Source organism: Stegodyphus dumicola, chromosome 1 (assembly GCF_044657685.1).
Source record: "Stegodyphus dumicola isolate Sdum_Otavi_A_Nest chromosome 1, ASM4465768v1".
NCBI classification, from domain to species: Eukaryota; Metazoa; Arthropoda; class Arachnida; order Araneae; family Eresidae; genus Stegodyphus; species Stegodyphus dumicola.
In genome coordinates, this window is record NC_140768.1 from 213,787,849 (window position 1) to 213,813,755 (window position 25,907).

Below are 25,907 nucleotides of genomic sequence, written 5' to 3' on the forward strand. Positions count from 1 at the left end.
AGAATAAAAACTAATTATTAATAAATAACACTCAATCAAAGTAATCACTTACATACTGAGTGCAAATAATTTTAACAAAAGATATTTTATACATAATTAAATGTTTCTGATAAAAAACTTACTTCTCTAACAAAGTTAAAAAATCTTTCAGCTGTATTTCTTCTAAGTGGAATAAAATTTTCGCTATCAAGGACAGACTCATTTAAAACCTATGAAAACAAATAATAACTTTAAAAATAACAAATTAATTTTCTTATTTCTAACTTCCAACATATTAACATTATACATGCTTAAATTCAAATTTATGGATAGCCTATTTCACAAAATATTCAACTGTAAAATGAAAAAAAAAAAAAAAAAAAATTGAATAATATATAAAAAAAGTATGATAAAAATAACACAGTAATAAAAAAATACCAAATACCACATTATTACAAAATTTCAGACAGTTTACTATTACTAAATTAACCTGCTATAAAATAAAAGGTGGTTTTTTTTTTTTTTTTTTCTTTTCTTTTCTTTTGGGGTAATCTTTGAAATGCTACTTTCATTTAAATATCAAACAGCAAAACACTATTTGTAAGATAACAAATGAATGTTTAAAAAAAAAAAATTATAAAACAATCTATAAAAATTTTAAAATATTTAATTATCAATTGCATTAACATTTACAAACTATATGATAAAAATTTTTTAGGGTTTGTTTAACCTTTTCGCTGCATATCCCACAATTTCCACGGGCAACAGAGAAATAGCAAAATTTGCGCAACCGACGATTCCCGCAGGCATTTTTTATGTCTTTTTAACTGTGCAACACTCTTTTCCCGTTCATGGTTTTATTTCGGTTTTTCTGTGGTGTTTAATTGTTTATTCAGATCTGGGTTAACAGTGTTAGTTGTCCATATTTTTGTGAAATATACAAGAATATTTTACACCATTTTATATGCTCTTTTCAAAGTTCAAGGATGTCTACCAGAAAGTGTTTCGCGAATGACATAACCTACATTCCTGACAATATTTTTGACACTAATAGCAGTTTTGATTCTTATTTCAAGTATATTGAAGATAGTTATAGTGAAACTGATGAGAATTTCTCGGATTCCTCTGTGGATAGTGATAAAACTGAAGCTCCATTTTCTATTCAAAATGTTTGACAGTGATGCAAAAATGATATGCAAAGTATTTTACCAGCTTTTCTGTGAAATGCTTACATCATTTATGAAAAGGATAACCCATTGCAAAATATAATTTTCACCTTTTATTACAGTTCCATTTGCAAATTATTCAGCTAAGCATTCAAAAGGAAATTCCAGTGTTTACCCTGGCAGTTGAAGTTCAATTCTCAATCCCATGAGAACAATTTGCAAAGAAATGCGAATTTGGTGAAAGATTGCAAAGTAGGACTCTGCCTCGAACCTCATTTAGAAATTTATCATACTAAACTTCATTTCTAATAAATATTTTGCATATTTTCATTAGTATATATGTTTTACCACTGTATTTCAAAAATAAATCATAATTTAACCAAGATTAATTTTCAAAATTTTGCTTTTATATGACTATTCTTCAATTTCAATCATAATAAGCTTTTTTGCCATTCCAAATCAAAAGAAAAGGGAAGATGTTAAGCCTGATGCTATATGAAAAATAAAACTTTAATACTCTGAAACCTGAAACTAGTGTGCTTTCACATACACGTTCCATTGCTGCTGGAAATAAAAAAATAAATTGAGAATCATATGATTGTTAATTGACTTGGGCAGCAAAAGAAATTTCATCACCGACAAATTAGCGCAAAATTTAAAATTGCAAGTCATTAGAAAAGAATGTTTAACAAAATATGTTTGAAAATCAATATGATGACTCAGAAGAATTTGACGTATACAGTCTAAAAGTAAAAACAAAGATCACTGCCTTGTTGAGGAAGTGATTGCAACAGAATTGATTTTACCTATTGCCGTTTGAGGACTCATCCGGTATCAAAAAGAATTTATGACTAGAAGGGGTTTGGAAGTTTCAGATTCTCCAGTTAATGAGACGAACATTTCTGGCATCTGCATAATATTTCAATGATAGTTTATTTATAGTACCAATGATATTTGGATACACTGTGATGGGTAAAGTAGAAAATAATTATACCCGAATTAATACATTGTTTTTATCTACTGGCAAAGGAAGCACATTTGACTTGCAGTCATTTTGGAAAATAAAAATACAACATTTTCAGAAAATGATTTAAATACTATTAATCATTTCAATGACAGTTTGAAATTTTATAATGGTCTATACAACCAAAACTTTCTCAGAAGGAAAAAAAATTACAACTCATTGATAATTTTTTTGTTGCTAAACAAAAATTTCTCAGACTAAAAAAAAAAAGGAAGGGAAATGATTACTTGTATAATGAATATGATAATATAATTAAAGAACAAACAGAAAAAGGAATTATTGAATGATATAAGTTTGTTGAAAATGAACGTAACTTATTATATGTCTCACAGGCTCGTCATACAAGAAGGAAAGGTGACGTCAAGGGTGAGAATAGTTTATGATAACCTCCTAAAGGTCAGAAGGCAATAAATCGTTAAATGAGTGTTTAATATCGGGCCCAAATTTAAATCCTAATCTGTTGGATATAATTTTAAAATTTCACATAAACAAAGTTGCATTTTGCAGACATACAGAAGGCTTTTCACCAAATTAAAATTGAAGACAGGAATTTTTTAAGGTTCTTGTGCTTTGATAATTCTTCTGACAATAGTTTAGGCTTTAAGGTATTTGGGTATTATGAAAAGAAAGATAGTAAAGTTGTTGACATGCTAAGTAAGTCTTTTTATGTTGACGATCTCATCCATGCAGCAGACTCCGTAGACAAAACTTTCTCATTAACAACTGATGAAGTTAAAATTTTTCAAGATGCTTGTATGAACTTAACAAAATTTAAATCAAATTCTGTATATCTTTAAAAAAATAATTGGCATAATTAGTAAGAAAAATAGCTTGAAAAAGAAAATATTAAATGTGCTGGGAATAATTTGGGATTCTGGTGAGGATACATTTAAATTAGATGTACAACTGCTTTTAAAACCAACTGATTGGAAACACGCTACAAAACAAGTTATTTACAGATTGCGGGTAAAATTTATGACCTAGTTGGATTCATTGCACACTTTGTTAGAATAAAATTCCTATTGCAAGAGTTATGGGAATCGCGTATTGATTGGGACACAATGTTTAATTGTGTTGCCATCTACATATCAAGGTTGGAAACTTTTCAGACAGCTCTTGTATAATAAGTCCCAATACTTGATTGGCTTTCATATGTTGCTAGTAATAAAATAAATTAAAGATTTAAAATATCAAAAATATAATTCTTTTTTCCCCACAAATTCTGGCTATTTTCACTCCAACATATATATATATATACTCCAACATATTTAAAACTTAATAAATATTTTCTTTCAATATTAAAATACCAAACAAGTTTATTATGCAATTCTAGTATACTTTTCATCAACTTCATTTGCTACAATTTAAAATGTTCAAACAAATTATGTAAGGTCACTAATTTTTAATTTCTAAATGAAATCAAGAATGGTTACAGGTTAAAAATAATAAAGTGTTAAAAACAAGTATACTTACATTGGACTGACTTAAACGGTTACAAACCTCTAAGAAAAAGAATAAAAAAGTTACAATTATTCTTCAGCCATTTTAAATCAAAATTCAGCTCATATAAGAAGATACTACAGAACTGTTTATTTACAATACACAACAAGTAAAATTTAAATTATATCATAAGCAGAAGTAATGCAAATGTTCAAAAGAAAAAAAAAAAAAAATATGGATAGCAAAGCTTTAAATGGGGCAGAATTTTCATATAAAATAAATAACTTAAAAAATTTGTAGACTGCCATATTAAAATAACATACTTTTATCTTTGTTAGCAAAGTACAGTTCTGCTTAACATAACCAATGCAATCCATAAAAAGACAGCATTTTGTGATATAAATTATTCATTATACAGGTCTCTTTTCTCATGCAATTATTTAATCCACTCCCAAGGCAATCCAAAATTATGAAACAATGCATAAAAAAATCCATAGATTATTAAAAATGCTATAAAGGAAATACTAAGAAATTTACTTAATTATAGAAAATATTCAGGTACACCATATGCAATATCTTACAGCTTTCCATTCCAGCTTATAGTGATATAATCCAAGTTTTTCGATTGAAAGTTAAAGACTAAGCTGTCTTCAACGTTCTTGCATCCCGACATTTAATTTTTAGATATACTATTTCCTTTTACAGTTCTTCTATCATTCTTTTTTTAGATGAAATATATGCATGTGTATCATATTATTAATAAGTTCACACTACTTCAGTTACACATAATCTTATATACTTGTCATTGATTTGAAATCATTAACTCCACCACTGGTAAAGATGCTATATTATATGATCTTCTCAATACTTCATTTTACTCATATTCCTTTTCCAGTTTTCCCTATTTCCTTTCCAATTCTTCATACTCAATATTCCTTTTAATTTAAGCACTCCTTTATACTAGATAAATATTTAGACCTCAACATTTCTCACTTTTAGTCAACTATCATATCTCGACACATATAATTGAAAAATTTATTTCTGATATATTTATCGTTTTTTGTAATAAAATCTTCAATGCCTGAAAGAGGGACTGATTTCTTTTTACATTTATGATTCAATTACAGCTAAGCAACATTAACCACAGTTATATATCCAATGCATCATTTACATATGAAATATATCATGCAATGATTATTTGCTATTTTTATACTATAAACATACATCCAGAATCATAAGATTATTCTGAGCATTATATCATTTCGATATTTAATTTTAAGATTAAAGAAAAAGAACAGCTCACCTTTAAATAAGAGTTGTCTGTATCTGGTGTCATGTTCAAAAACACCACAAATAGTTTCCAATAAAACAGGAACAAGAAAAGGATGAGGTTTACTTTTTTTAATTGAATCAGTTACATCTTCAACTGAAAAATCAAAATTTGTTTAAACCATAATTTTAATTTAAATACTAAATAATGAATGGATTTTCCATATATTTACCATTTGATTCAATAATGAAATAAATATAGTTTCTGAGAAATTTAAATATGTACTTATCAAACAGGAAATTTATATTAATTCGATGTTATTAATATTAACAAATGACTACATGATAACCTTTTACACCAAAGGAATAATAAATGATCCACTGATTAAAGTAATAACTTACATTTTTAAAACCTAAAATGCAAAAAATTACCAAATGCTTTATACTTAATAATAACGTCTTGTCTCAATTATATTTCATTTCAAATTAAAAAGTTCAAAACATGACTATACTTACCATATTATCCACATCAAAGACATTTACTTGCTATAATTAATAATTCACAAATTATATAAGGAAATGGTAAGCAACTGGAGAGCTAAGGCCATATTAACAATATTTATTATTATGGAATGAATTTCTATGAATTTGAACACCTTTTTATATTTCTAACCTTTTCAGAAGCAGCTTCAAATATTACCTAATATTAATACTGCTAGAAATTTAAACTCAAGTTTTTTTTTTTTTTTTTTATATATATAATTCTAAACATTCAACACATATATACAAAATAACATAAAGAGTAAAATAACATCAATGGTTCTGAAACATAGGTTTTCAAGGTACAAATTTTGGTTTTTCACTCTATTTGCATAAAGCAGCTTTTTATTTTAAGACGTCTTGAAGATTTCTGTTTTATACTGGAATTTTACAAAAATAAATACAAACATATTACAAATTGAGAAAACAACAGCTATCTTCACAATTTTATAGAAAAACTTACCAAGAAAATCCTTAAGCAAACTTTCACGGTTATTTCTCAAAAAGTAAAGTTGTTACAAATGCAAGATTCTAATAAATGAAAATTTATTAGAACATTCCCATTACCCAATCACTTCATACACATAAAAACTTATAACAATCCCAATTTCAAGAGATTTGGTTATAAACTTGCCATTACCCTAGTCTAAACCATCTACAAATTGTTACCATCAGACAAATTGGTTATTGCCAACACAGATACTTCAGGTATATATATTGTCCCAATCAGCAATAAAGATACAAACACAAATACTCAAAGATTATATATTATCATTCATTCTAAAAAAACTGACAACATACTTCTTCAAAAATTCTAATAGATATGAATAAGTTTTGAACTCAAAGGTTTGTTCATTCATACACTCAAAGGTTTATGAATGAACAAACCTTTGAGTTATATATATATATATATATTCCCAAATTCCATAAAACACCATTAAAATTTAGATTTATAGCTAATGGAACTAATAATTACAAGAAAAATATAGACTATTATTTTTCAATTCAACTTAATAAAATCTGTAAATTTATTTTCAATGATTGTAACACTAATCATAACTATTGCTGGATCATTCATAATAACACTCCTGTCATTAATACCATTCATACCATTAACATCCAAAACATTAACTGCTATGATTTTGAAAACTTATATACCTCACTTCCTCTAGAAGAAATCTATACCAGTCTACTTGATCTACCAAAACTTTTCCCTAATATACTCAATATCATGACTCTTAACAAATGGAAAACCTACCTAAAATTCACACTTTTTCATAACTACATCAAGTTTCAAAATCAACTTTTTAAACAAGTCAGAGGATTGCCAATGGGCTTACATTCCAGCACCTCGATCTGTAATATCTTTTTATTTGTCAAAGAATTTAACTTCCAAAAAAATCTACAACCACAAGAGTTAAATTACTACAAACACACCTACAGATTTATTGATGACCTTATTACAATTAATAATTTTGGTAAAATTGAAAACTCCGACATTTATCCGAATTGTCTTAAACTTAATAAAACTAATAATTCACAAAATAGCATAGACTTTCTAGATCTTCAAATCATTAACTACAAAAAAATTTTACTTTTTGACAAAAGAAGAAACTTCAATTTCAATACTAACAAATTAATAAATTGGAACTCCAACATATCCAAAAAAGTAATTAACAATACTATAATTAATCAAATACAACGAATTAAAACTATATGCACAGATACAATAGATTTACAACGCGAAATTTTGATCCTTATCAAAATTCTCAAAAATAATCTAATTCCCTTTCAATTTATCAACCATTGCCTTAAAAGAGCAGGCGTTAAATACTCACTCTAAATCATTTAACTGATAGGGATATGATAATTTATTCCTAAACCTGAGAAGGCGGTATAAGTTGGATGACTGTCAGTTGAAAGATTTGTATATAGTGTAATTACTCAATTGTATATATTGTAAAAAGCTAATTGTCTTCAGACATATACTGTTACTAAAAAAATGGGCCTATTTCCTGCCTTTAGACTGTCTACTAGCTCTTGGATAGCGAAAATGCCTTTTTCCTTTCTTAAATTCTTAATCATTGCGACACGACAATTAGCCAGAAATTAATTAATTTCCATTCACTAGTATTTTTAAAAAAATCTTAACAGACGGTCTCTCTCAGATAAGAACTCCACAAAATACATCCCTCAAGAATTCAAAGTCCCACCCACTACCATAAATTTCTTCAACCAAGTCTTACCGACTGATATAATTCAAAGCCCCTACTGCCGCTAAGAATTTTCGGACACCCTACACTTCTGACTCAGACACGAAGAGAACACACTGCCAACTCCCCCACTAGAAAGAATGTAAGTTACTTAATACCTTTCTGGCCTTTATATCTTCATGTACATTCACTGATCTTATTTATATTATTTTCTATTTTATTTTTATATTATTTTTATGTTCTCTTTGATTTGTTTTTGCAAAGTTTGCATTATTTATCTTTTTTATAATCTTCTATGTTTATTTCAACTTTACTTTGATTTCGATTTCATAATGACAATTTCCAATGTTTAATTTCTACAAATAATATAGTACTCAAATACATAAAGATGATAGTGTCGGGGACGATTACTCGAGTTTTACAAGATTTCTCTACAGTAATTGATTTTTACTCCAAATTGAATTGACTAAAATGCTTCATGAGAATCAGTTCTTTGAGTAACAACTATTCGCGGAAATATTTGGCCTGACTAGAATTGCCGGTTTGGCTTTAACTTATAACTCGAGTAAAGACGAAACACTTTCATATTTACGTATTTTTATCAATTATTGATCATTAAACGGGAGTTGGTTTGTTCCCCTTGAAAAGTCAACTAATTTCCGATCAATGACAATAATTACATGTTTTAATTTTTACTTTTACAATTGTAATATTATTCCTCGTGATGATTTAACTCCAGTCCCCGTTAAAACATTATTAACATTTTGCTTTCAAATTACTTCAAAACATCTTTCAAAATATAACTTACCAGTATGGATGCACACTTTTAAAATAATTCTACTTTAATTAAACTTAGGAGATAATATAATCAATTAATCAATACTGTTTAGGAAATAAATTATTATTAACTAACTTTGCAGCAATTGCGCAAGTAATAATAACTTGTATTCGCACTAAATGGATTTAAGTTCATACAACATTTTATATATATATATATATATATAAACTTTTGAATAAGTGAAATGAATATGATATATATGAATTGCATGTGGAATCGGAACCCCTAAGTTGTTCGAGTCATGTTTCTTATGACTTTACTTTACTTACATAACATAACTACGATGCTTTTGCTCATGGCGTAGTTTTAGATCATATTTACCTTTATTTTCCTAGACCTCGAAACTGATTATGCATATATAAAAGCACACAAATAGATATACGGATATCAAACCCGCATATATATTGCTATAAAACTTGAACATCTGAGTATTTACATAATCAGGAAACCATGCATCATATCTTCATTCCTTTACCTTCCGCGAACATAATGACTCTCAAAATTAACTCCTGTGACGGTAAATTAAATAAGGAAAAGTAAAGCTTTGATTTAAATTAACTTGGACATGAAGATAGCGACACATTTATGCATGAAAGAAAACTAGTAATATGTAGAGAGTAGAAAACAATAATTTATTTATTGTGACGTAAATTACCTTATGGCGTCACATTTGGCCATTAGTCAATTAATGTTTAAGGCTAAAAACAAGCAAAAACTAAATTAATGAGATATTTTAAGGTTTCGAGATTGATGACCTTCCATTGATTCAACATCTAGAAAACTATGAGTATGAATTGTCAAGCACAAAAGATACCTCTACACCCTCTGCCAAACAGTTCATAAACAAATTGCACATCTTTGGTTAAATAATCCTCCGAATATCCACACTAAATAACTGAATGGAGCAAGGACAAATCATCATCAAACTCTAACACAAATTACTAAAACACCATGTTGCAACACACTTCCCTTCCACACATCTGGACACTGAGTTTAAATATGGAAAAACCTGCAAAAAGCAACGAAAGATGATAAACTTGATCAAACCATCCATTTCATCTGCAGTTGATGAAGCAGACAGCTCACCTGTGAAAGCTTTTACTATGTCTAAACGTAGTTTCAGTGAGTAAACCTAGAATATTTTCTTGTTTTTAACCTCAGTTTTTGATAATACAAAAAGCAAATTGATTTTTATCAGCTAATCAGATACATAAATATGCATAAGCATACTTTATTTTACATTCTTAACTTTCTGCATGGCAAAATTCCTCCCTGTTTTTATTATACTAGTGCAAAGGCCAAAATACAGATATCCGAGCCTCCCAAAAATCTTCCTTTTCGAGAACTTTCTTTTTGCTCACACAGTATAGAAACAAAAAATATAATGCTTAAAAAAAGAAAAAAAGACACTCCCCTCCCCCCCCAAAAAACAGTATCAAATTAGATTTCTTTGGCTGAGAAACATAATTTTCCATGTTAATAATAAATCATCCCACATGTTGTTTCACCTTTAAATATCTGTCAGCAAGTAAGCATTTTCATATTTGGTCCTTAAGTAACTGTGGGAAAGGGCAGAATTTTTTATCTTATCTGCCTTTGTATATTAGAGAAGCCTAATGACCACTGTTTGTAGTTTATGCTGTAGACTGTAGACATTTTTTTTTTTTTTTTTTTTTTTTTGTCAACATAGAAAAGAATCTGATTATGGTAAAGAACACTAGGGCAATCAGTTTAAAAAAAGGGATGCCTTCGTGGAAGACTTTCTAAGAGAGTAGAAGAAGAGAAAATATGCTTGTACAGTAGAAGTCCAGAAATCTGCAAAGCTTGGGACCAGAGGTTGTACAGATTTTAGGATTTTAGGACAGAAAAGATAAAGCAATTATTAAAGATAAAGCATAAATTATTATATACATTATTGTAATAATTTATTATATGCATTAAATTATTATTACATATATCAATTTATTATATTATATGTACACAGCATCGAGATTTGCCGATTTTGCCTCATGCAAAGATTTCCGGTTTCGGATTCCAGTGTTAGAATCACTGTTGCTGTAAAATTTCAACAGCTTTTCTTTATTTTTCCGTACATCATACACAATCATGTCACAATTCCATACGATCCTGCTATAAACCAAGGAGTAGCACCTGCCTTAATCTTTTGCAGAATTTGACTTTTTGCATTACCATCAATGTTAGGTCAGTGTTTACATTTTTCAACATTGCAAGCAGTAAAATCATGAGTGCGTTTCTTATCCGTCATATTAAAAAGGGCTGAAATTTAAAATATTCTTAATTTATCCACAAAATGTCCCAATAATAAAAAAATTTAAAAAAAAAAAATCTGAAATGTTTCAGATTTTAAATTACGTCCAAAGGGGCGTTTTTTAACATTTTGTGTGTTACCTTTCTTTATTAAATATCATGTTCCTCGCACTTAAACCACAAGATCCAGTGCAACAGCAATATCGCAAAATAGTTTTAAAACAAGCATATCTTTAGAATTTCCGATACAGAGACTCAAGCGCTGGAGATAAAAATGTTTTTTCTGCACAACGTTGCCATTGCTCGCTTTGAAATCCTCGAGTTTGTTAATCAAAAATTCGTCAAAGTTTTAAAAAATAGGAAATCGATCATAAAACAAATTTCAAATTTGGTCTTCCACATGCTCATATTCGTTGGAGGATTACGTTATTCAAAATTCGATGACTCTATGTACCATTGTTTTATCACAATACGAGAAATATACATACGTTTATGCAGATTTTTCATTATTTAATTTCTTCAAATATAATGCAGGACTCTAACATTTTGTGGCAACAGTTTGAAAAGTGAACCGACATTTATGAGTCCGACGCAAAATGCCAAAACGAAACTAATAGTCCTTCGGGATTCAAATCCCTTTGGACTAAAAAGGCAGCACTAAACAATCTCATGAAATAACAAAGCTCAGAAAATACAACAACGTGAATAGTGAACTTGAAAGAAGAGTTGAGTAAATAGTCTGCTTTTTCACCTTGATGCAGATTAGAGAGAAAAAAACTTTTATCATGATGTCAATAATTAGGTATTTCCATTACGGCACATAACTATTCGGTAATTATGATGTCATTTTTTCTTCGATATTTCGTACTCAATGTTGCGGTTTCCGGAATCTATAAACTGAATGTTTATATTTTGAGAGGCAATGCAAATTTCAGAAGTTGGCGGATTTTCGGAATTTGACTGTATTTACATTACAAATGGGGAAAAACAACCATGCAACCCCTCTGTCCACCAGGAGTTGAACAACTAGTGTTCAGTGACTTTACCACTCAGCTACTGGTAGGCCCACAGCATAGCAGGGAAGAAGGCAAAAAGAACGTTAATGTGAATTGTGATAACTGTGAATTGCACCCTTGCTTAACTTTATGACTTGATCCAACTTATTATTGTGGTCACCCTATAATTATTATTGTTAACTTATCCAAATTAAAGTTTAGTAAAAGATAACATCTCTGTTTTACTCTGTTCTCAAAACTGTACATTCATCAATAAGCCAACGGATATAAGAATAGACTAGAAGAAGACTAGAGAATTTTGAGCACAATGAAATACAAATATAAAGTTGTTTTTAAAATCAATGCAACAGCAAAAGCATCCCAGAATTCTTGAATTTTTGCACACTGCAAGGTTATGGCAGGTTAAATCTGCAGATTTTGGCAAAATCTAAACTGAATAATCATATAAAAGAAAAATTTTGAAAATTAATCTTGGTTAAATTATGATTTATTTTAAAAAATATAATGGTATATGTATATACTAATGAAAATATGAAAAATATTTACAAAACATTTACAGTCAAAAGTCGTTAATTCGGACACCCATAATCCGGAATGATCTATAATCCCGACCTCAAAGCTACAAACTTTCTGTGCATGCGCCGCATTGACGCATGCGCGTAAGACCTTTACGGCTGCGAATTTGCGTGTGCGCCTGCGCAAAATACGTTTACGAATGCGTGTTTAATGTATGACGGACGGGATAAGCTAAGCTAAAATTATCTAATTATCTATTTCAGTTAATGTTGCAGATTGCGTTGTTCCTTAATCTTCGAATTGGATCCGGCTTATCATCTTTTGAAGACTGTTAGAGCAATTTTATAAAAGTAAGCTTGAAATTTCGATTATTTCAAATAGAATTTCTGATATATATTTACTAATATGTAAAGGATATACAAAGCAAAAGTATCTTTCGGAGTCCATTAAACAAAAAGTAGAATTGCTGCAAAAAATGGATAAAGGCATATCCTTTGTTTATCTAAACTTTAACGTTTGTTTATCTTTAACGCCCGGGAGCGCGTAATGAATTGGAAGTTGATCTGTCAACACTATCCTTATCTTAAGGGCAGATGTTTTTATTTTATTTGGCTTATAATTGCTTACTAAATGTGGTATTTCCTCTCGATGTACTCTGATATGATTTAAATCAAATGCCTCCTCATTATAATTCGCTTCTGATAGCAAAGAAAGTGACAGAGGTTATTGAAAACGAAAAAATTTCGATTGACAAATTAGTCAGTATTCTCGACACAGCAATTATAGGACTCGAACAGTGGAACTTTGTAACTGAACAAGAAATTATGTCTGTTTATGGAATTAAAGAGAATGTATTATCACATAAAAAATGAAGCAACTTAAACAACTTACATTGAAAGAAATGTTTAATAAAGTAAACAAATAAATATTAAGCTGCTTTTTTTTTTTTTTTTTTTTTTTGTAAATTTTGATACCTTATAGATCATAATTGTTCTTTATTTCGTAAATTACGGTTTCATATTTTTAATTTTATAATTTCTGCATGCCATTTTACCAGATTTAAATTGATGATCTATAATCCGGAATCGCCCAAGTCCCGACGAGTCCGGATTAACGACTTTTGACTGTATTAGAAATGAAGTGTAACATGAAAAACTTTGAAACAAGGCTCGAGGTATTATCCTACCATGCCATCTTTTCGAATTTTTTTTGTCAGTTTCAATTTTTTTTTTTTTTTTTTTTTTAGAAAAAACAGCACAATGTTTCAGAGTTACTTTGATAAGAGCGCACAAAATGGTGCAAAACCTGTTTGTATATTTCAAAGAAATATGGACAACTAATGCCATCTCTTAACCCAGGTCTGAATAAATATTTAAACATTACAGAAAAGTCGAAATGAAACCCTGAATGCGAAAAGAGCGGGTTACACAGGTAAATAAACATAAAAATGCATCCCCACAAATTTTGCTACTTCTACCTTGGCCGTGGAAATCGTGGGATATGGAGCGAGAAGGTTAACAGCATCCAGAAACTTTCCTCAAACCATATTCCCTTTCTAATGAAACACTTTATGTGGTGAGCATTTGAACCTTTCTTGCGACAAACCCACTCAAAGCCATCTGAACGATCTTTACATTAGACCCATAACCATTTCCTTTGTACAAAAAGGACACTTATAATTCCATTGAATTACATCCAACAAAGTTCCTTTCCTCAACCACTTCAAAAAAAAAAAAAAAAAAAAAAAAAAAGAAAAGAAAAGAAAAAAAGGAACACCTTTCACTCTCTCATTCTATACCATCAAACACCCCCTTTTTACCACCAGCAGACATTTTACGATGCACAGCACACAATACGCGACGTACTTATCCAACAAATATTTTCCCATCAGTCAAATTCTCTGCAATCATGCAACCAATCATGTCATAATAGGGTTTAGTTGATCTTTACATTATGGTAACTTGGCGTTTTTTTGGCGAAAATTTGGCAACCAACTCTCCTACAGCAAACCTCTATTTTTTTTTTCCCGCCGCCATTTTGTCTTCACGAAGTAAAGACATGTTTCTTTTCTTTTTATCTTCTGAACACTTCTTCCAACAATCTACTAGCCGAATTACACTTATGCTAGAAATTTTATCTAACAAAACTGCTTAATCATGACAAATATTCACTGCAAAATTGGGAAAAAGTGCACAATACCATACTCCTTACGCGTTTTTCAAAATAACACATACACATAAACCATGTACACGCTGACTTATTTTTACTTAAAAAAACATCCCAGAATTGCACAAAAATGGCATTGCGCACACTCTTCACTATATCCATGTACACTGCTTTTTTCTCATAAATTAGAAAAATGTCACGAAAATACATGACAATTTTCTCAATCTTTAAACCCGGTAAAAAGAACATATATGAAATTACCTGATCACGAAAAAGTATTTACCCTTTCCAAATATGAACATTTCCACATATAAAATAAATAAAATATCCAAAAACTTTTACCTCTAAATCATCTATTACATTATACACGTCACCAACGAATTCATACCACAAGCATTACAAATACTTAGTATCAAATATTTAAATTATTTCCATGCACGTTTACTTCAACTTAAACGTATACCAAATTCCTACAAACATAAAATTCACAAAATAACTATCATTTAATTAAAATATCACTAAACCATGTACACGCCGTCTTATTTTTACTTAAAAAAACATCCCAGAATTGCACAAAAATGGCATTGCGCACACTCTTCACTATATCCATGTACACTGCTTTTTTAAATTAGAAAAATTTCACGAAAATACATGACAATTTTCTCAATCTTTAAACCCGGTAAAAAGAACATATATGAAATTACCTGATCGCGAAAAAGTAATGAACATTTCCACATATAAAATAAATAAAATATCCAAAAACTTTTACCTCTAAATCATCTATTACATTATACACGTCACCAACGAATTCATACCGCAACCATTACAAATACTTAGTTTCAGATATTTAAATTATTTCCATGCACGTTTACTTCAACTAAAACGTATACCAAATTCCTACAAACATAAAATTCACAAAATAACTATCATTTAATTAAAATATAATTAAATTCAAAAACACTACTTAAAATATAAATGAGTACATACATAAATACCCATTTCGAATTCACTTTAGTTACGGCCATGGGATCCAAAAATTCACGAACACTGTTTCACACAACACAGAATAAAGCCAAATACAAAATTTCCAGATTTTTTCCAGATTTCCCCCCTTTTCCGATTAAAGAACCGTAATTCATCCATTAATATCACATGACATATCCCATGATGTCTCATTTCCCTCACACAAAATAATGCGTAATCGGAACTGAGTACTGCTCACATTATTACCAAAGTCCCAGGTAGTAACCTTTATCGCCTCCAAAATGTCGCCAAACTACCAGTTACCATATTCTAAAGATCAACCTAGGGTTTTCATAACATTTTACGGCTAATCTTAAATGTACAGTACCTCTTGGTTTTTGTCTGAAAACAATCGCCAAGCAGTATTGGTTGTTTGCGAAATCTGGAAGCGTACTATGCTTTTTTGTAATAGTAACTCTTTCATATGAACCAGGGTTTTTGGTTCTTACTATTCTTTTCAATTGCTGTGTTTGCTTGCACGTGCATGATATGGTCTTGGATTCTGAACTTGCTATTATGTTGCTGTGGGTATCACCATTTCAGTATGTCCGAGGTGAGTAAGGGGATGAATGTTGATTAACAGCGGATGAGCCGAAAATCCGAAAAATTTAATTGAATTGCTCACGTGAAGGATGGAGGAGATAGTGGTGGGAAGCCTGAATGTATGCACTTGAAAACAAGGTATGTTAAAAAATTGACGTTTCATTTATTTATTATTCTCTGTGTGTTAATTTTTATTAAAAGATTTGTTGCTTAATGTTTTTATGTTAGGAAACATGTATATTTTGGTTATTTGTTAGTGTCCATGTGTTAAGACAGCAGCGAACTTTTTCTGGTTAACATGATAGTTTTAACTTTGTTTTAGCTTCCTGATTTTGTTCAAGTGAAAATAGATCGATGCGTACACGGACAAATTTAAGGCAGTGCGCAATGCCTAGTTTGTGCAATTCTCTGATGGTGAAAATAGGTCTATGTGTAACATGGACACCAAGTTTGTGTAAATCTTTGACTTCTTATTTTGGTTTGATGTAGCGGCCATCTTGAAATTGCCACCAATCTTGGCATCAAAAGAGAAACGATTCACCAAGGGGTATGTACTGTAGAATAAATTTTTGCCACATTTTACTACTCAGGTTACCATTAATAAGACAACTTGGCGATAATCCAAGTTGGCATCCTTAAATATACGTTAACCAAAAATAAAATAAATTTTATATTTTAAACTAAGAAATCAAAATGCCATTTTTTCCAATGAAAGAACCTAAATATTCTGCAGCATATTTAAATTTCCTACCAAAATACAAAAACGAGGTATTTTCAAAGTCAGTTTCTACAATATGAACTTTGAAAAACTAGGAGGTTCTTGCATGAAATCAGGACTTTCTGTGATTCAGCAGTGTGCAATGATGTCAATTCAAAAGAACTTTAAACTAACTTAAATTCACCTTAAAATGCATGATTCACTTAACTAAACTATTTACGACATTGTTCTGAGGTAAAATTTATCAATATTTAATTAGACATTCTAAACTTCACATTCTTTGAATAATTTCATTATGAAATTTTCATATACAGTCAAAAGTCGTTAATCCGGACTTGTCGGGACTTCAGCGATTCCGGATTATAGATCATCAGTTTAAATCTGATAAAATGGCATGCAGAAATTATAAAATTAAAAATATGAAACCATAATTTAGGAAATAAAGAAAAATAATGATCTAAAGTGTATCAAAATTTACAAAAAAAAAAAAAAAAAAAAAAAGCTTAATATTTATTTGTTTATTTTATTAAACATTTCTTTCAATGTAAGTTGTTTAAGTTGCTTCATTTTTTATGTGATAATACATTCTCTTTAATTCTATAACCAGACATAATTTCTTGTTCAGTTACAAAGTTCCGCTGTTCAAGTCCTACAATTGCTGTGTCGAGAATACCGACTAATTTGTCAATCAAAACTTTTACGTTTTCAATAACCTCTGTGTCACTTTCTTTGCTATTGGAAGCGAATTATAATGAGGAGGAATTTGATTTAAATCATATCAAAGACGGAGTATCTCGAGATGAAATACTACATTTAGTAAGTAATTATAAGCCATAAAAACATCTGCCCTGAAGATAAGGATAGTGCTGACAGATCAACTTCCAATTCATTGCGTGCCGTGGCGTTAAAGATAAACAAAGTTTAGATAAACAATGGATATTCCTTTATCCATTTTTTGCAGTAATTCCACTTTTTGTTTAATAGACTCCAAAACATACTTTCGCTTTGTAGATCCTTTACATATTAGTAAATATATATCGGAAATTCTGTTTGACATAATCGAAAGTTCAAGCTTACTTTTATTAAATTGCTCTAACAGTCTTAAAAAAATAATAAGTCGGATCCAACTCAAACATTAAAGAACAACACAATCTATAACATTAACTGAAATAGATAATTAGATAATTTTAGCTTAGCTTATACCGTCCGTTATACATTAAACGTGCATTCGTAAACGTATTTTGCGCACACGCATACGCAAATTTGCAGCCGTAAAGGTCTTATGCGCATGCGTCGATGTGAGGCATGCGCAGAAAGTTTGTAGCTTTTAGGTCCGGATTATATTGCACCTCGCAGAGTTCCCCACATGCCGCAGAGCAGCATGAAATTGATAAACAGATTTCGGAATGGTTAGAGAAATGAAGGATATGCCTTTATCCATTTTTTGCAGCAATTCCACTTTTTGTTTAATGGACTTCGAAACTTACTTTTATAAAATTGCTCTAACAGTCTGCAAAAAATAATAAGCCGGATCCAATTCGAAGATTAAGGAACAATGCAATCTGCAACATTAACTGAATTAGATAATTTTAGCTTAGCTTATACCATCCGTTATCCATTAAACGCGCATGCGTATATGTATTATGCGCACACGCATATTTGCAGCCATAAAGGTCTTACGCGCATGTGTCAACGCGACGCATGTAGGTTTGAGGTCCGGATTATAGGTATCCGAATAACCGACTTTTGACTGTATATAAAACAAAATTAAATTCATATATCAACTCATTAAATATTACTTAAATCTAATTAAAACAATTTATACAAAATAAAATTTAATAAAAAATTATGCTGAAATTCACTTGAGGTGGAGAAGAAGGATTTGGAAAATTTAATTTGCATTAAGAAATTTAAATTATTGTTGGGAAGCATTTAACTAGGAGATTCTGTGATCTACTGCGAAATGTGATAAAAACTGAAAATCTCCAACCCTTTATTTGGAAATTTTAATATTTTTTTTTTTTTTTTACAATCTATGATACATAGTTAGAATCCATGTATTACATATTTAAAAAATACAACTTTAAATTTAACAAATAACAATAACCTGTGACACTGTTATCAAATCGAGTCAAAGTGCTAACTAAACGTTCTTTGTCTGCTTGAAATGGGTACTTAGCCATATCTCTGGAAAAAAAAAGAAAATAATCATTATTAGTTTATATAAATATTCAGATTAAATATATTTCAGCAAAAAAATGGTAGCATGCATATTTTTTTATACATGCAAGGATAAAATTTATTCTACAATTTTCCACAAATTGATTTAATTTATACATGCTATTTAATAACTTATAATTAAACTCTTATACATATAGAGATTACATTGATTAGGTTTACATACTACTTGTTACTGTGCTCATAAATTTATTTAACTCATTAACTTATAAATAATGCTTATATAACACTAATTGCTTTCACACGTATCTTTTCTTTAGTGAGAAGCGCAAATAAGTATACATATTTCTGCCATGCAGAAATTTATTTAGCTTACCCCAGGGATGTGCAAACTTTTTCGGTCGCGGGCCAAAATAAATTTTTCTGAAATCTTAAAAACAATATACAAGTAATTTTAATATGTTAATGAGATGAATGAATTTATGATTTCATTTTTGAAATATCCTTATATTGAGGTTCAAAATGAGATGTACTGCTTCTAAGAAATGAGGCTAAATGCTCATCTGTCAGTCTACTTCTGAAATAATTCTTTCTAAGGTTAGTTGAAAACACTTATTCACATATATAAGATGAAGCAAATATAGCACTGATTTTCTGGGCGTGAGATATTAAATTTGGGAAACTTGCTTTCGATAACGATTAGTAAAGCTTTCAATTTGGCATATTTAGAAACAACTGCTTGAAATGATTGATAGATTGTAACTCAGTTAAATCAGGCTGATAATCTGACCTCACTGCCTCACAATTTACATTGAAAGGCATGGTAAAAATATCCAATTCATTTTGAAATTTGCTCTGAAATCTTGAAATCTGCGTTCGAACTCAAAATGCAGTTTTTTCAATCTATCTTCATAATTCTTAAGCTTCTCTTCATTTACTGAAGGTATTGAATTTAACCTCAGGAAATGAGACAAGTCACTTTTAATCTAGCTGCCCAGCAAACAGATTAAGTCTTAGTTTCAAAGATTTGAGATGGGCCCACATATCTTCAATAAATTGATTTTTCCATTGCATCTTGGTATTCAAGTTGCTCATATGACAAAAGATTTGTGAAAAATGCAAAGTTCGAAAGCCATTCTGTATCTTTTAACATTTTGCACTCTGCAGCACACTATTGAATCTCATGGAAGAACAACACAATATTGTCTTTCAACTGCCAGACTTGCTTGAAAACACATCCTGCACCAAACCACCTTTCATGTAATACAGTACATTAGAGTATTCAGATTGCAAGGAGTGAAGAAAATCTTGAAATTATCTGTGAGTAAGCCCACGAGATCGAATAAATAAATCACAAGCTTCACAACCGCATCAAGCACGGGTTTCATATTCAATTGCAGATTTACACAGAGCATCTTTATGTTTAACACAGTGTAGAAAAACAACATTGTTCCCGGGAACGTTTTGATTAAAGAGTCCAAGAAATCCAGATTTTTTGCTGTCATATTTTGTGCTCCGTCAGCCATAATATTACATATATTTGTTACAGGCGCTTTCAAAGTTAAAAACGCTTCCTGAAATTCACGAAAAATATCACATCCCATTCTAGTCGTAGAACGCATGCACGTCAGCTCCTCGGTAATTTCAAAGTTCTCATACTACTAATTGAGTAGTATCATTGGTACAACTCTGATAAACGCCCTACTTTCACCAAATGTGGCGATATGTGTTTTGCGCTGGTTTTGGCGCGATTGCGTGTTGTATGGCAACCATGTCGATGTTGAAAAGTCTTTTGGTGGAGTAGTTTAAATTGCTAGTTGGTTCGTGTCGCGTGTGTTTTTGAAATGGCCTATGTTGCGATGAAAGATGTGGTGGGAAGGTTTCAGCCGCATATTTTAGATTGTGTGCAAAGTAAATTTAGTATGGAAAGGTACAATGTTGGAGCTGTTAACGAGTGTTTTGTTCACGGATGTATTTATGGGGATCGTAGTGTATTTTTGAAATTTCTGTGGGAGTCGGGACTTTTAAAACAGAGTTTGACGTGTCCGAAATGCGGAGCTGATATGAGAACTCGAACGAAAAAGGTGTTTCTGATAGACTTGTGTGGGTTTGCAGTAAAATTGTTGCTAATAAAATATGTGAGTGTCAGCGGAGTTTAAGGTTTGGATCTTGGTTTTCGTGTAGCAAGTTAACGTTGGAGGAAGTTTTTATTGTTACTTTCGAAATTTTGAATCATAGGAAGGCATGCGATATAGCAAAATCGTGGAAGTTTTCTTCACAGACGTTGTGTGACTGGCGAAATTTTATTAACGAATGTATTTTGGACTTTGTATGCTCTGTATCTGAGAAGATAGGGGAGAAAGATATTTCTGCTTTTAAAAGAAGCTTTCGTTATGGTAAGTGCATTTTATTTTATTGTTTTTATTTTGTAGAATGTTATATTCATTGTTTTCTGTATGAATTTCCGTTTTTATTGTTGTTTTTTGAATTGTCTGAAATTTTAGTTTATTTTCTTGATTTGTTTTTAGTGTAGATTGTGCAATTTGTAGATATTTTTTAAAGTTGAAACAGAACGCTGTGTACATGGTATTCTTTGAAATTTATTGTTGTTAATTTATTAAAGTGAGGTGTGCGTAGTTCGTAGATTCGTTCATTGCCCACAGTGTGCCATTCGTAGATGTTTTTTTAAGTTAAAACATGTCACTGTGTACATGGATTCTTGTCAAATATTTTTGGTTAGAAACTTTACGTTTTTGCTATCTAAATTTTTTGTTTTTGTTTCGAATTTTTAGCTTAAATCGTGTGTTCAAAACGTAGTTTTTGCATATGCAAAAACCGTGTTTTTGGAGACATTTTAGGCTTAAAGTTCAAAATGTAGACAAAAAATTTAGATAGTAATATGGTAGCGTGAAGTTTCTCGCCAAAAATATTTGGCAAGAAATTTGGCGACTTGAGGGCGCATATCAGAGTAGTTCCGTATCATTTATTATAAGTGCCTTCATCCATAGCTATACAGAAAAATTTAAATCGGCCAATCTTTCACTCTAATTGTGATGTCAAATTTTTATCGATGTCTTCGATTCTAGAAGTCACTGTTTTTCCAGATAAGCTTACAGTCTCAAAGTTATTTTTCTTGCATGAACATAAAACATCACAAACTTGGAGAATACATTGTTTAAAGAACTTCATATCACTGAGAGCTTTATTATTTTTAGCAATACTGTACGCAACAATGCATAGACTCCAACCTTCAGCAAACCTTGTCAGTAGTCAACGCGCGAACGACATTTTTACAACTTTGAAAATGTGCGCGTAGCGTATGTTGTAATTAACCATTCATTAATTTTAAATTAATAATTAATTGTAATCAATTTTATTACATTTAAAATCCATATACATATAAAACTGAATAATTAAAAATATACCTTGTAAATTATATGCACATTTAATTAGAAATTTTCTTTTAACTCCTCAAGCATTCACTAATAAAAAGTACTTCAAATCACTACTAATCATAGAAAAAATCAGAAGCTATAAATCATATCTTTATTCTGGATATGATTTCTACAGGGAAATAAAATTTAAATAACCAAGAATGATACATATAAGTATTAAACAAAATACGCATAATTTATGAATGCAAAGATTTATATGTAGCATGCTTAGGAAGCTTAAGTTCTGATTTTGAGAATGTTTTTTTATAACACAGTTCTTCATTTGCCTGCATATTTATTTTTTCAATCAAAACTGCTTCAAGAGTTTTAAGACCTAAATTTGGTTGAAATTCCATCTGATTTTTTTTAACAATAGAAAAAATTCTTTCGCAAGCTGCATTTGAATGAGGTATTATTAAGACAGCAAGCATTACAGAAGGCAATACTTTGTATTTAATACACCCATTCATATTTTTTAATTTGGCAATTTCTCCCCATGCTATATCAATACGCAAATCTACAATTTCTTTCAAATCATCTACTTGATACATGGAAAATTCAATTTCTACTTGATTAGGACATTTTTCATCAATAATGGATGGAAAAGTATTCATCAAGTAAAGAACAGATGAAAATGAGACTTCAGTTCTCAAGTTGATGTCAGCAACTTCAGCATGTTTCAGAAATGGATCACTCAGTGGAAATTTATCAATTATATATGAACATGCAGTTACAAAAAAAGCTCGCACAGAATTGAAAAATGATTTCACTTCACTTTCATTCAACTTGGCATTTTTTAAATATAGTCTTGTTTCCGCACCAATCACTAAATTTTTATTTTCTTTTTGTTTACTATACTTCTGAAATGGAATAGACGTTAGAGTAACATCTTCATTTTCTTTAGAAATTACTGATGGTTTTACGAATCTAACAAATAAATTCATTAAAAGTGCAAAAAGTTCTCTTCTCAATTTATGTATATAAGGAGCTTGTTGTTGCAAATTAATATTTACTGTTATAAACAAAGGCAAAGTATTTTTCAAAAATAACAAGTACAATTTGGTGGTCTGTGACTGTAAAATTTTTTTAATGTTTTGCAATCTCTTTCCTTCATTCTCACTGTTATCTGGTTTATCTCCAAAAAAATTTATCACAGCATCCCACTGTTCCAAAATCCTTGTTATAGATTCTAAAAGAGACAACCATCTCGTACTGCAATATTTCAAAATTTTATGAGATTTTGCATTCTGTCCCAAAATTTGTTGAGCAACTTTGAAGCTATGCTTCTGTTTCGAACTTTTCTCCAAGTAAAAATCAACATTTCTATATCTATTATCAACATTTCAATTTCTGAGCCAATTAATTTTTCAGTAGCTTTTTTTGCAGCTATATGCAAGAGGTGGCACGGACAACCTCGGGTGATTATACTTGGTTGATGCATTTTGATAAATGATGCTACACCTTTAAACTTTCCAATCATATTACTAGCATTATCTGAAGAAAATGATAAGCAATTTTTCCATTCTAAACCTTTGTTTTTAAAGTTTTCATTTATACAATTAAAAATACCTTCTCCTGTATTATTCGTGCATTCTAAAATAGAAATCTATGAAGTAATTATCACTCCCTTTTCTTTACTGTAGTATGTTATAACCAATGGGTACAGTTTGTTATCATTGTTATCATTACTTCCATCAGTACTTAGAGAAAATGATGTACTGCACACTGATTTTATAATATCAGCAATAGTATTTTCTGCAAGTGTTTTCACAATAGCAGCAGTTTTGGTATGACCGCAGCTAAATTTTTTTGCTATGGCAGAAACCGGAAACATTGCTTTGAAAAGCTCTTTGGAATGATCCGAAACAGAAAGCGGTAGATTATGTTCAATTAAAAAATGAACAAAATAGCATTCGGCTTTTATAGGATCTGTTTCATCATCTTTTATTAAGAAATTTGTTATTTCTTTAAATTTTACGGTGCCAAGTTCTATATGCTTTTGAGAAAACACATGCCGTTTACAGTCATCTTTTCCGCCATGAGCAACTGAGAAGTCTTTGTTGCATACACTGCAGTGTGCGTGATTCACAGAAATTTCGGACGCTTTAATGCATGGAAATTCTGAAGAATATGAATCTTTAAACTTCTGCTTTGATAATTTTGGCTTCTTCGTTCGAGGCAGCATTATGATTAAAAATCTTTCACCTGATTCACAGTTCACAAGACACACGCTAAGCTCTCGCCGTAAACTACACAATGCAGCCGAATGCAGCCTAAACACGCATCAGCGAGGAACCTGGGAGACGGACAATTGGGTGGAACTATTGATAAATCGTTAACGGTTGGAGTTACTGATCTACGATTGGCTAATTCTTCAAAACTAGGAACGCACTCAACACGTGATATATGATAACACGAGTATTCAGCCAATCATCGGATGAATTAGTTGGTTCCGTTTTGCGTACTGGTTCTCCTGCTCTTGTTTCTGTAAAATCTGTAGTTTTTTCCATACTTTTTGTAGCTCGTAGTTTTTCATGAATTTCCCTAGAAACTACGGAGAATCCGTAGTAGTTGGAGTCTATGAACAATGTAACTTGCATGTGTAGCTGCCTCTTGGATACTGTTTACCCTCTTGCAAAAATTTTGTTGGCCTGATAGTTTATTACAAAGACCTTCTGCATTTTCTTTTCTTTCATATTCGGACATTGCTTCTTAATTGGAATTCTTATGCTTAGATTTCAAATGATGGGAAATGTTATATTCTTTGAAGTTTGGTACAGCTTCATTGAAGATGAGACACACTGGTTTATTTTTTACAACGGTAAAAAAATATTTCCAGGTCCATTCATGAGTAAAAGCACGGCACTCTGAATCAACTTTATGTTTTTTAATAGCCATTTTGGTGTTGAAATATTTTACAAATAACCCAAACAAACGCTAGCTGCGCTATATGTTTAATAATTCCATCACTATTCACAATGATGCTATATGTCCACAATGTTTCCATACGCAATCAATAATATTAGAACTCGTGCCAAAAGATAAAGTCGCTAGCTGGAGCTTAAAATGCTCAGTCTGCCATTTCCAAATGTCTGCTCCCCGAGAAAGAGATAATCCTTGTTGGCGCCAATCTACAGCTATAATTAAAAAAAGAGCTTCCGCTTTTAACACTTTACCGATTGAAAGCTGTCTCTGCTTGCTATTTCCATCGATTTAAGTTTTGTAGAACAAAAATAGAGAAAGTAAAAAAAAATCAGCAGTCCTTTGAGAAAAAAGGAAAAAAAAAACAATAATATTTAAACAAACTAGAAATGGAGATGGATGTATAATATACAAATATATATTTCTTTTAATTTGCTTCAGACTGACAAATTTAAATTCTATCCGCGGGTCGGATAGGACTTCCCGGTGAGCCGTAGTTTGCCCATCCCTGGATTAATCTTACTAAATGCATTAACTGAAAAGCCATGCAGTAATTTGCTAAAGTACAGTTAGATTTATACAAATTTTTTAAACATTTTGAAGCTAAAAAAAAAAAAAAAAAGAAATAAAACCACACCATCTTCCATTAGTTGT

General features: G+C 30.5%; 1 protein-coding gene across 3 annotated transcripts in view; it reads right to left on the bottom strand.

Moving 5' to 3' along the window:
* LOC118202519 (eukaryotic translation initiation factor 2-alpha kinase 1-like) overlaps positions 1 to 25,907 on the bottom strand; it is an 89,571-nt gene that overhangs the window by 62,659 nt on the left and 1,005 nt on the right. For all 3 annotated transcript variants that reach the window (XR_015043485.1, XM_085825257.1, XM_085825262.1), the window contains exons 2-5: positions 18,827 to 18,906; positions 4,913 to 5,035; positions 3,643 to 3,671; positions 123 to 209 (exon numbers count right to left, since the gene is read on the bottom strand). Coding sequence is in view for 2 of the 3 variants with exons in the window: in XM_085825257.1 (XP_085681383.1) it covers positions 123 to 209; positions 3,643 to 3,671; positions 4,913 to 5,035; positions 18,827 to 18,902 (315 nt within the window). In the remaining variant the exon portion in view is untranslated. The remainder of the gene's footprint in view (positions 1 to 122; positions 210 to 3,642; positions 3,672 to 4,912; positions 5,036 to 18,826; positions 18,907 to 25,907) is intronic.